At 38.8% G+C, this 14081-nt stretch overlaps 1 protein-coding gene across 1 annotated transcript in view; it reads right to left on the reverse strand.

Moving 5' to 3' along the window:
• LOC124137513 overlaps positions 1-14081 on the reverse strand; it is a 493827-nt gene that overhangs the window by 136593 nt on the left and 343153 nt on the right. The window contains exon 33 of the mRNA XM_048387755.1: positions 398-508. Within this exon, the coding sequence (XP_048243712.1) occupies positions 398-508 (111 nt within the window). The remainder of the gene's footprint in view (positions 1-397; positions 509-14081) is intronic.

Raw genomic sequence — 14081 nt, forward strand, 5'->3', positions numbered from 1 at the left:
AATGGACATCTTCCAATAGCATCCCTATATCTGATTAAATGGAAATCTTTCAATAGCTTCCTTAAAATCTGATTAAATGGACATCTTCCAATAGCATCCCTATAATCTGATTACATGGACATCTTCCAACAGCATCGCTATAATCTGATAAATGGACATCTTCCAATAGCATCCCTATATCTGATTAAATGGACATCTTCCAACAGCATTCCTATATCTGATGAAATGGACATCTTCCAATAGCATCCCTATATCTGATTAAATGGACATCTTCCAATAGCATCCCTATAATCGTAATCGCCTGAAAAGCATGGTGTCCAACCTAATGGGGTTCGGGCTAATGAGGTTATAATACTGAATTAATTAAACTTGTGTGAGATAGGGAGGGCCTTCTCACCTGTGCTGCAGTTCTTGTCTGTATACCCAGGTTCACAGTCACAGGTGTAGTTGTTGACGTGGTCGACACATGTACCGTTCGCACATGGGTTTGTTGCACACTCGTCAATATCTACAAACAGTTACATAAAGAATTAACCAAAACTGTCCAAATACATAATTATCCGAACAAACGAATTACCGTTACTAAGTATTTTTCATTGTGGATCTTCAGTCGCAAAAAGTCGTAATCGCCTGAAAAGTATTGTGTCCAACCTAATAGGGTTCGGGCTAATGAGGTTATAATACTGAAATAAATTAAACCTGTGTGAGATAGGTAAGGCCTTCTCACCTATGCCGCAGTTCCTGTTTGTATACCCAGGTTCACAGTCACAGGTGTAGTTGTTGACGTGGTCGACACATGTACCGTTCGCACATGGGTTTGTTGCACAGTCGTCTATGTCTACAAACAGTTACATGAACAATTAACCAAAACATAACATAACAATTAATGCTTTTTGTTTCACAGCAACTAGCGGCAGAGACCCAAACATTACACTCAGTAGCTTTAGAAGTTGAGTTCTTTCAGAGTAGCAGCGACTTCTTCATGTCATTTTTATATCTTAGTTTGGTTTGTTTGTTTATATTTACTTTACGTTTATTGTAAATATAGGTCATAAAAAGGCTCCTTAAATATTGAAGGTCGGTGGCAGTATTCTAAGGTTTGTGGTATTTAGCACATGTCAAAATGAATTATATTGGTAGTTGGTTATATTTGTCTATTATTTCATATGAATTTCATTTATCTGAAAGGGGATACCGTCGTAAAGTGTGATTCTTGATCAAGAGTATTGTCTCATTCTGAAACTAGGATAAAACTTGTTTATCACCTGACCATATTTACTATCTACTCATGGCTAGTTTTAAAACTAAGATAGTCCCCCTGCATCAAATCTAACCACCTAAATCACAGCACAGCACAGCACAGCACAGCAGGCAACAACACGTTATGTGACAGCACGATAAAACAGGTCAGTTAAATACTTCAACACTAAATTATGTTCATGTTTTTTAGTTCTTTTGTATGATCACAAAATCGGTTGTTTCTTAAACAATAATGTTCTTCGGTAACTTGTTACATATGGTAATGTTGAAAAAGTATCTAAATTAATGTTGATCGATTACGTTAAAGCTAAAGTTCATTTGGTAATGTAGGCAATTGCAATAAAGGTTCTGATTAAAGACAGAGTTAAATAATTATTAACGTAAGCTTTTGTCAGTTGGCTATGTGCATATATATGCAATGGCTTTGTTTGAATTGTGTGAGTGAATATCCTACGTCATGATGAGTGCACTGTCACAATGTTCTATGATGGTGTTTGTGAATTGCAGGCAATCCATGGTCTGCCTTTATTGTAAGTCATCATGTGTTTTCATATGGCTCAATTCCACAAATACGTAAGGTTTATTATCATGGATAAATATATTTGATCTTTATGTTACAACATGTATGTTACGTTACTTGTTGGGTGATGCCGGTGTTAAGTATATGTGTAAATACTGTTTTCATTGTGATTATGTGGGCAAAACATGTTATTTGGTGGTGAATTACCTCCCTTGGCGTGATATTATCTCACAGCTTATGTCATGAGTGTTTATTACCTCCCTTGATGTGACAAATTTAGATATTTGTCGGACAATTGTTATGTATAGTTATTTTACAATGTCATAAATCCCATACATTTTTTGTGATGTGATAACTACTTGTGATATTGATACATATGATTTATGGCTGTTACTACACTGTTATAATTGTTTCAGGGCCATGACTACATGAACACCTGACATCTGAAATAAACCGATCATTACCCCACAGCGAGGCACGGTCATACTTCGCGACCAAAATCATCTCTAACATTAATAATAGGATGTACATCTGGGCTTTTTAAAACCGAACTGAACATTTGTAGCAGTTATATGTGTCTATTCTGAAACGAACATCTTCCAATAGCATCCCCATATCTGATGAAATGGACTTCTTCCAATAGCATCCCTATATGTGATTAAATGGACATCTTCCAATAGCATCCCTATATCTGATTAAATGGACATCTTCCAATAGGATCCCTATAATCTGATTAAATGAACATTTTCCAATAGCATCCCTATAATCTGATTAAATGGACATCTTCCCATAGCATCCCTATAATCTGATTAAATGGACATCTTCCAACAGCATCCCTATATCTGATCAAATGGACATCTTCCAACAGCATGCCTATATCTGATGAAATGGACATCTTCCAATAGCATCCCTATAATCTGATAAATGGACATCTTCCAATAGCATACCTATATCTGATTAAATGGACAGCTTCCAACAGCATCCCTATATCTGATGAAATGGACATCTTCCAATAGCTTCCCTATATCTGATTAAATGGACATTTTCCAATAGCTTCCCTATATCTGATTAAATGGACATCTTCCAATAGCATCCCTATATCTGATGAAATGGACATCTTCCAATAGCTTCCCTATATCTGATGAAATGGACATCTTCCAATAGCATCCCTATATCTGATTAAATGGACATCTTCCAACAGCATCCCTAGATCTGATTAAATGGACATCTTCCAATAGCATCCCTATATCTGATTAAATGGACAGCTTCCAACAACATCCCTAGATCTGATTACATGGACATCTTCCAATAGCATCCCTATATCTGATTAAATGGACATCTTCCAATAGCATCCCTATATCTGATTAAATGGACATCTTCCAATACCATCCCTATATCTGATTAAATGGACATCTTCCAATAGCTACCCTATATCTGATTAAATGGACATCTTCCAATAGCATCCCTATATCTGATTAAATGGACATCTTCCAATAACATCCCTATATCTGATTAAATGGACAGCTTCCAACAGCATCCCTATATCTGATTAAATGGACATCTTCCAACAGCATCCCTATATCTGATTAAATGGACACCTTCCAATAGCATTCCTATATCTGATAAAATGGACATCTTCCAATAGCATCTCTATATCTGATTAAATGGACATCTTCCAATAGCATCCCTATATCTGATTAAATGGACATCTTCCACTGGCATCGCTATATCTGATTAAATGGACATCTTCGCATAGCATCCCTATATCTGATTAAATGGACATCTTCCACTAGCATACCTATATCTGGTGAAATGGACATCTTCCAATAGCATCCCTATATCTGATTAAATGGACATCTTCCAACAGCATCCCTATATGTGATTAAATGGACATCTTCCAATAGCATCCCCATATCTGATGAAATGGACTTCTTCCAATAGCATCCCTATATGTGATTAAATGGACATCTTCCAATAGCATCCCTATATCTGATTAAATGGACATCTTCCAATAGGATCCCTATAATCTGATTAAATGAACATCTTCCAATAGCATCCCTATAATCTGATTAAATGGACATCTTCCCATAGCATCCCTATAATCTGATTAAATGGACATCTTCCAACAGCATCCCTATATCTGATCAAATGGACATCTTCCAACAGCATGCCTATATCTGATGAAATGGACATCTTCCAATAGCATCCCTATAATCTGATAAATGGACATCTTCCAATAGCATACCTATATCTGATTAAATGGACAGCTTCCAACAGCATCCCTATATCTGATGAAATGGACATCTTCCAATAGCTTCCCTATATCTGATTAAATGGACATTTTCCAATAGCTTCCCTATATCTGATTAAATGGACATCTTCCAATAGCATCCCTATATCTGATGAAATGGACATCTTCCAATAGCTTCCCTATATCTGATTAAATGGACATCTTCCAATAGCATCCCTATATCTGATTAAATGGACATCTTCCAATAGCATCCCTATATCTGATTAAATGGACATCTTCCAACAGCATCCCTAGATCTGATTAAATGGACATCTTCCAATAGCATCCCTATATCTGATTAAATGGACAGCTTCCAACAACATCCCTAGATCTGATTAAATGGACATCTTCCAATAGCATCCCTATTTTTGATTAAATGGACATCTTCCAATAGCATCCCTATATCTGATTAAATGGACATCTTCCAATAACATCCCTATATCTGATTAAATGGACATCTTCCAATAGCTACCCTATATCTGATTAAATGGACATCTTCCAATAGCATCCCTATATCTGATTAAATGGACATCTTCCAATAACATCCCTATATCTGATTAAATGGACAGCTTCCAACAGCATCCCTATATCTGATTAAATGGACATCTTCCAACAGCATCCCTATATCTGATTAAATGGACACCTTCCAATAGCATTCCTATATCTGATAAAATGGACATCTTCCAATAGCATCCCTATATCTGATTAAATGGACATCGTCCAATAGCATCCCTATATCTGATTAAATGGACATCTTCCACTGGCATCCCTATATCTGATTAAATGGACATCTTCGCATAGCATCCCTATATCTGATTAAATGGACATCTTCCACTAGCATCCCTATATCTGGTGAAATGGACATCTTCCAATAGCATCCCTATATCTGATTAAATGGACATCTTCCAACAGCATCCCTATATGTGATTAAATGGACATCTTCCAATAGCATCCCTATATGTGATTAAATGGACATCGTCCAATAGCATCCCTATAATCTGATTAAATGAACATCTTCCAATAGCATCCCTATAATCTGATTAAATGGACATCTTCCCATAGCATCCCTATAATCTGATTAAATGGACATCTTCCAACAGCATCCCTATATCTGATCAAATGGACATCTTCCAACAGCATGCCTATATCTGATGAAATGGACATCTTCCAATAGCATCCCTATAATCTGATAAATGGACATCTTCCAATAGCATACCTATATCTGATTAAATGGACAGCTTCCAACAGCATCCCTATATCTGATGAAATGGACATCTTCCAATAGCTTCCCTATATCTGATTAAATGGACATTTTCCAATAGCTTCCCTATATCTGATTAAATGGACATCTTCCAATAGCATCCCTATATCTGATTAAATGGACATCTTCCAATAGCATCCCTATATCTGATTAAATGGACATCTTCCAATAGCATCCCTATATCTGATTAAATGGACATCTTCCAATAGCATCCCTATATCTGATTAAATGGACAGCTTCCAACAGCATCCCTAGATCTGATTAAATGGACATCTTCCAATAGCATCCCTATATCTGATTAAATGGACATCTTCCAATAGCATCCCTATATCTGATTAAATGGACATCTTCCAATAGCTTCCCTATATCTGATTAAATGGACATCTTCCAATAACATCCCTATATCTGATTAAATGGACATCTTCCAATAGCTACCCTATATCTGATTAAATGGACATCTTCCAATAGCATCCCTATATCTGATTAAATGGACATCTTCCAATAAGATCCCTATATCTGATTAAATGGACAGCTTTCAACAGCATCCCTATTTCTGATTAAATGGACATCTTCCAACAGCATCCCTATATCTGATTAAATGGACATCTTCCAATAGCATCCCTATATCTGATAAAATGGACATCTTCCAATAGCATCCCTATATCTGATTAAATGGACATCGTCCAATAGCATCCCTATATCTGATTAAATGGACATCTTCCACTGGCATCCCTATATCTGATTAAATGGACATCTTCGCATAGCATCCCTATTTCTGATTAAATGGACATCTTCCAATAGCATCCCTTTATCTGATTAAATGGACATCTTCCAATAGCATCCCTATAATCTGATTAAATGGACATCTTCCAATAGCATCCCTATAATCTGATTAAATGGACATCTTCCAACAGCATCCCTATATCTGATCAAATGGACATCTTCCAACAGCATGCCTATATCTGATGAAATGGACATCTTCCAATAGCATCCCTATAATCTGATAAATGGACATCTTCCAATAGCATACCTATATCTGATTAAATGGACAGCTTCCAACAGCATCCCTATATCTGATGAAATGGACATCTTCCAATAGCTTCCCTATATCTGATTAAATGGACATTTTCCAATAGCTTCCCTATATCTGATTAAATGGACATCTTCCAATAGCATCCCTATATCTGATTAAATGGACATTTTCCAATAGCATCCCTATATCTGATTAAATGGACATCTTCCAACAGCATCCCTAGATCTGATTAAATGGACATCTTCCAATAGCATCCCTATATCTGATTAAATGGACAGCTTCCAACAGCATCCCTAGATCTGATTAAATGGACATCTTCCAATAGCATCCCTATATCTGATTAAATGGACATCTTCCAATAGCATCCCTATATCTGATTAAATGGACATCTTCCAATAGCTTCCCTATATCTGATTAAATGGCCATCTTCCAATAGCATCCCTATATCTGATTAAATGGACATCTTCCAATAGCTACCCTATATCTGATTAAATGGACATCTTCCAATAGCATCCCTATATCTGATTAAATGGACATCTTCCAATAACATCCCTATATCTGATTAAATGGACAGCTTCCAACAGCATCCCTATTTCTGATTAAATGGACATCTTCCAACAGCATCCCTATATCTGATGAAATGGACATCTTCCAATAGCATCCCTATATCTGATAAAATGGACATCTTCCAATAGCATCCCTATATCTGATTAAATGGACATCGTCCAATAGCATCCCTATATCTGATTAAATGGACATCTTCCACTGGCATCCCTATATCTGATTAAATGGACATCTTCGCATAGCATCCCTATATCTGATTAAATGGACATCTTCCACTAGCATCCCTATATCTGGTGAAATGGACATCTTCCAATAGCATCCCTATATCTGATTAAATGGACATCTTCCAACAGCATCCCTATATGTGATTAAATGGACATCTTCCAATAGCATCCCTATATGTGATTAAATGGACATCTTCCAATAGCATCCCTATAATCTGATTAAATGAACATCTTCCAATAGGATCCCTATAATCTGATTAAATGGACATCTTCCCATAGCATCCCTATAATCTGATTAAATGGACATCTTCCAACAGCATCCCTATATCTGATCAAATGGACATCTTCCAACAGCATGCCTATATCTGATTAAATGGACATTTTCCAATAGCTTCCCTATATCTGATTAAATGGACATCTTCCACTAGCATCCCTATATCTGGTGAAATGGACATCTTCCAATAGCTTCCCTATATCTGATTAAATGGACATCTTCCAACAGCATCCCTATATCTGATTAAATGGACATCTTCCAATAGCATCCCTATATCTGGTGAAATGGACATCTTCCAATAGCATCCCTATATCTGGTGAAATGGAGCAAGGGAAGAACGTCACTTTCACCATTATTTCTGTTATAAAACAGTGGTTATCATTATCATACGTACTGGTAATTGTTTGATAGACATTGTAGAAAATGGGTATGGTAAAGGAAGCAATTTTAAATGATTATTTACTTTCACTGTTGCCAAAGAAGTCAACAAAACACCAGTGCATAAGTGTGAGATGGTCTAAAGTTTTAATAGTCATTTGTACTTCCCTTGAATAAGTCAGTCGGAATCGGTGGCATTGATGATTGCTTTTCATTGTAACCAGACAGTGTGAGCCATTTGCTCTTGGTTATTACCCCCTGGATTAATCATTTCCAGAAAAAAATACCAAATGTTTTGTATAATTCATTTTAGTTTTAACTTGCTAATTAGACGTAATTGGTTACCAGCAATAGTATGAATGAGAGACAGACAGAGAGAGAGAGAGAGAGAGAGAGAGAGAGAGAGAGAGAGAGACAGAGACACACGGAAACACAGAGATACACACAGAGACAGAGAGATACACAGAGAGTGGGACAGAGAGAGACAGACACACACAGAGACAGACATAGAGAGACACATAGATACACACAGGGGCAGACAGAGAGAGACACAGATACACACGGAGACAGACAGAGAGAGAGACACAGAGATACACACAGACAGAGAGAGAGACACACACAGAGAGACACACAGACAGTGAGAGACACACACAGAGATACACACAAGGACAGACAGAGAGAGACACAGATACACACGGAGACAGACAGAGAGAGAGACACAGAGATACACACAGACAGAGAGAGAGACACACACAGAGATACACACAGAGACAGACGGAGCGACACACAGAGACAGAGAGAGACACACAGAGATACACACAGAGACAGACAGAGAGAGAAACTCGTGAACTTTCTATGGTATCTGACCTCGCTTTCGCTCGGTCAGATACGATAGAAAGTTCACTCGTTTCGTAAAAATAGTATCTTACGAGAACGAGTGTAGTATTCTATATGTATCTCTGTAAACTCGTGAACTTTCTATGGTATTTGACCGAGCGAAAGCGAGGTCAGATACCATAGAAAGTTCACGAGTTTCGTAAAAATAGTATCTTACGAGAACGAGTGTAGTATTTTATTTATTACCCACATTTCTAAAGACGAAAATAGCGTTTTCGTTACTTTATACACCAAACGCAAAATGGCTCGAACTCTGGTTGCGCATGAATAGTAAAATGCCCAAATATAGACATGCTAACTTATTTACGCATTGGTAAATAGTTCCTGTTGTTTGTGTATGAATAATTGACAATACAGCTCATGCCAGGAAATAACAGTTTTAATTTGGAGAGAGTAAACTAACTGGAATGTGTATGATGTGTACACACTGAACAAGAACATGTAAAAAGTCAAACGTCGCCTCCCGTTTGAATCTCGGCCATGCCGCGGAGACGTTCACTCACGCCGCTAGTACATTCAACAGGTAGCCTACTCAACATTACTGTCGTCAGTGGACCTAGTTTCCAGCTTTTGACGTTTCGGAGCATAGAAATCACTGTGGTCACCAAGGAAGTTAATGTTTATCGTTCCTCCATATATAGGAGCAGAGAAAATGGAATTGACAAAGTCGCACCGAGTTTGCTTGGATTGTGCGGAGGTCACAACATTGACGGAACGAGATGTGCTTTCGGGAAGGGCAAGGTCACCGCGAGTGTTGGAAGAGATCATGTTACTAATGTCACGATGTTGAACGCTGGAAATACTGCTGTAGTTGTTCATGATCACACGTTGGATGTTTTTGTGACCGGAAATTTGCATGATTTCTGTGCCCGGTACACCAATCTCACGGAGTGATTGAATCATGGTTTTCCTGGCCTAGTGATTTGTGACACGTTTTCCAGTGATTCCCGCTGAATTGGATATTCTTTTCATAATTGAGCCAAGTTTATTTTTTCCAACTGGTCCACGTTTAAACCAAGGATGGTTAGGGGCAGGTGCTAATTTCGTATTCGTGGCCAAATAGAACGGAGTGTCTGGTGAACAAAAATCTACCGGGCGCAAACTGACATACAGTTTGTACAGTGCAACTGGACATCGTGGGTCGTTAGTGGACCATGCACGGGGAGGCACGTCACGGACATTACGTGTCATTGCCAGTGCGTGTCTTTGTTTGACGTTCATTGTACTCAATGAACTCTCTACCATCAGAGTCGAGTTTTAGAACTACATCTCCCCACCTCATCAAGTGAGGGGGTTTACACTTCGGAGACCAAAGTGTCTTGTCTTATTCCACCATAGTGTGTTGAGAATGGATTCTGGATTATTAGGACCCAATTCGTTTGCATCAAACATCATGTTGATTTCATCATTGGACAGACTTTCGGCCCTATTAGGTAAGTTTCCTCGCCCTTCTCTTTTTAGAACTTTTTGTTTGGTTGACAGGACTTCGCGAAGTTTTGAAAACTCACGATCCTGCAACAAGGACTTTTCATATCCCCTTGATTTTAGAAATCTGTCAATACTTGATAGCTTTGATGTCAAAGATCTTGGTTCATAGTCCTGGCCGTTAGATTTCTTTGTCAAGATGAAAAAGCTACACAATACATCGCATAGTTCATTTGGGGGTATGGTTTCAACCGGCCTAGAATCAGCGTTGGCGTTTCTCCAAAATACTTATGTCATATTGGGTCTTTCTCCAGGTGTTCTGATTTCGATTTTGATGTATGAAATTGTCAATGTTTGAACAGTCATACTGATTCACATTGTCACCTGGTATATCATCAAAAAAGTCATCCTTAAATAGTTCCTCATAGACACATTCTGGAACAGTGTCAAATGGGTTCAAAACGGATATAGGGGCCTATGATACAGTCTCAGGAACAACAGTAAGTCTATGCCGTCCTACTTGCCTCATTTCACCATTTAGAGTTTTGATATTGTAGGCATTGAATGTTCCAAGTGGTTGAACAATAGAAAGCACCCGTCCTCTAACTTCTCCGTCAATTTTGACACAATCGTTAACACGAATAGTGGTAGCCATCTTTCGATCTGCGCTAATATTTTAGCAGACGATCGTGCGGGAGATGTTGTTTTTTTGTAGTATATTTGTTACAAATGCAAAATGTTTCAAGTTAGCCAAACAAAATACCATTTATTGTCATGACATGTATTAAAATTGCTTGTGATTGTTTGTAAATGTCTCTCGTTTTCACGAGAATCCTACAGTTCTGCTTCGTAGTAGTAAAGAGTTGTGAAAGCGAATGACGTCTCGTGATTGTTTATGAATGAAAAAAGTAGTTCCGGTGTGACCGAGGTCACGATTGTCCAATCAAAACGAATAAAACGAGGTCAACCTTGTACGACACACGTGTGACGTACGGATTTAGTATCTTACCACCTGTATCTTCACCACGTGGGTAATAAACACAGAGACAGACGGAGCGACACACAGAGACAGAGAGAGACACACAGAGATACACACAGAGACAGACAGAGAGACACACAGAGATACACACAAAGACAGACGGAGAGACACACAGAGATACACACAGAGACAGAGAGAGGCACACAGAGATACACACAGAGACAGACAGAGAGACACACAGAGATACACACAGAGACAGACAGAGAGACACACAGAGATACACACAGAGACAGACAGAGAGACACACAGAGATACACACAGAGACAGACAGAGAGGCACACAGAGATACACACAGAGACAGACAGAGAGACACACAGAGATCCACACAGAGACAGAGAGAGGCACACAGAGATACACACAGAGACAGACAGAGAGACACACAGAGATCCACACAGAGACAGAGAGAGGCACACAGAGATACACACAGAGACAGACAGAGAGACACACAGAGATACACACAGAGACAGACAGAGAGAGAGAGACACACAGAGATCCACACAGAGACAGACAGAGAGATACACAGAGATACACACAGAGACAGAGAGCTACAAAGCGAGAGGGACAGACAGAGAGAGACTGACACAAAGAAAGACTGACACATACACACAGAGAGAGACACAGAGACAAAGTCATTGAATCAGGTAAAAGAAGAAATTACATACCTTTTTAGGGGGGTGGGGACAATTATGTTACGTTACATTAACCACCTTTGAGGGATGTCAGTACATTTTGTGTACAAAGACAGTGCGGGTGCTCTTGAGGAGGCAATGTCAGAGGCCAGACATCTTTTACTTCATCAATCACTTGCAGGATGAATGTATTGCAACAACACTTACCTATCTCGCAGAGGCTGCCATTGTATCCAGCAGTACAGTTGCAGCTGTACGACTCCAGCTGATCGACGCAGCTGCCGTTTGCACAGCTGTTGTTGGCGCAACTATCTATGATGTCTGCAAGAAAGCAAACATCATTATATCTAAAAACATTGTATTCGGTATTTTCGTGTTGTTCATCATGATATACATGTACGTGTATGAAGTCGAAGAAAAAAGTGAATATTACTGGATCAAAACATTCTTGCTTCTGTATATAAGAGTCGTTTTCTGAAGCTACCAGTTATACCAGTGACAGGCGACTCTCAAATAATGTGATAAGACCGAAGCTGTTAGGTGTCCACAGATCGACTATTGCAGGAAACTATCAAGTCATTGATGACTGAAAACAAACTCATAAAACAGGCGATAGTGGCTGTATGCTGGTGTAAGAGGGGGTTAACTGGATTCTTGGTGCCAGCTCCCATATTGTAATCTCTAAATCAGCGAATGTCTACAGGTTCATCTCGACAGCGCATTATAGGCCGGCACACACTGAAGCAGGGCTTTCTTTAAAACCTACAGTCAGCCAGCCAATCAGAGCAGATGCTCAAAATGAATCCTTGTATCGAGTTTATGTTATAGCAATTGCATACATTCTATTCTGTTCACCAGCAGAAGCTGATCATCTCATTCCCAGGACCCGTTTTCTTAAATGCCAAGACGATCGAAACTCGCATCGATTCCTTTAGTCACTTCATCAGGTCATTTAGATTTAAGTTTTGCAACTTCAATATTAGACCAAGTCGCAGAATATCTTTTGCACAGTTAAGTCACCAACCCTACAGCCCAGACTTAGCCCCCAGTGACTATTTCCTGTTCCGGCAAATGAAATCTGCCCTACGTGGAAGACGCTTCCAGGATGACGAGGACATAAAGGCTGCCACAGAGGCGTGGTTAGAGGGCCAATCTGCGATTTCTATAAAAGTGGTATTAAAAGATTGAAGGACAAATGGAATAAGTGGATTGAGGTGAATGGAGATTATATTGAAACATAAGAGTGCAAAATATATTCTGCGACTTGGTCTTATATTGAAGTTGCAAAACCTATTGAAAGCCCCTCGTATATATTGTACAAGTCGTTACGTCGTAACCCATCGGACATGTATATCATATTTACATTGTGCAAGCCGTTACCTGTCGGATATATATATATATTGTACTAATCGTTACGTATTTACCCATCGGACATATATATCATAGTTACATAAATGTCCAAGTCATCGTGATAACTGTAATCTCAGACGAAGATATCCCATGATAAGTGTTATCTCAGACGATTATATCCCATGATAAGTGTTATCTCAGACGAAGATATCCCATGATAAGTGTTATCTCAGACGAAGATAGCCCATGATAAGTGTTATCTCAGACGAAGATATCCCATGATAACTGTTATCCCAGACCAAGTCATCCCGTGGTAATTGTCATCTCAGACACGATCATGCCATGTTATCTGAAACTTTACCGGTCTCACAGAAAGCTCCCCCCGTTCCATTGACACAGCCACATTGGTAGAGGGTCTTCAGATGAGTACAGTTACTGGAGTACTGGCAGGGGTCCGCGGCGCAGCCGCCTGAAGCTTAAATAGACACAAATCAATTACACATGCAAGTTCTTTTATTCTCAACGTCAATGCACCACTCAGTTTCTGGCGTTGACGTTTCATGTTTAATTGCAATACCGACGATGTAATATGTATACTAGTTTGTATGTACAAATAAAGCATCCTGAAGGATGCACTTCCGCAGGTTTTAGTGTCCCATCTCATCTGAGCCAAGTTACTTGGATATCCGATCTGACAGATATATTTTCTCTTTTCTCTTTTCTATGAAATCCACATTCTGCCCGAAGCCCTTGTCTACCGGCGAACGAGTCAGTTAAGCATACTTTTACTTCATACCATCTCAAAACACGTTTCAGTTGGAACTATATTGCCTGTTGGCATTGAAGTTGTGACGTAATTTACTCTTCAAGAAAAAGAAACGCAAAAAAAATAAGCCAAATTTGTGTGAGGTAGGAAAATACATTTATACGAGGAACC

Source organism: Haliotis rufescens, unplaced genomic scaffold (assembly GCF_023055435.1).
Source record: "Haliotis rufescens isolate VD_foot unplaced genomic scaffold, xgHalRufe1.0.p SCAF_7, whole genome shotgun sequence".
NCBI lineage: Eukaryota > Metazoa > Mollusca > Gastropoda > Lepetellida > Haliotidae > Haliotis > Haliotis rufescens.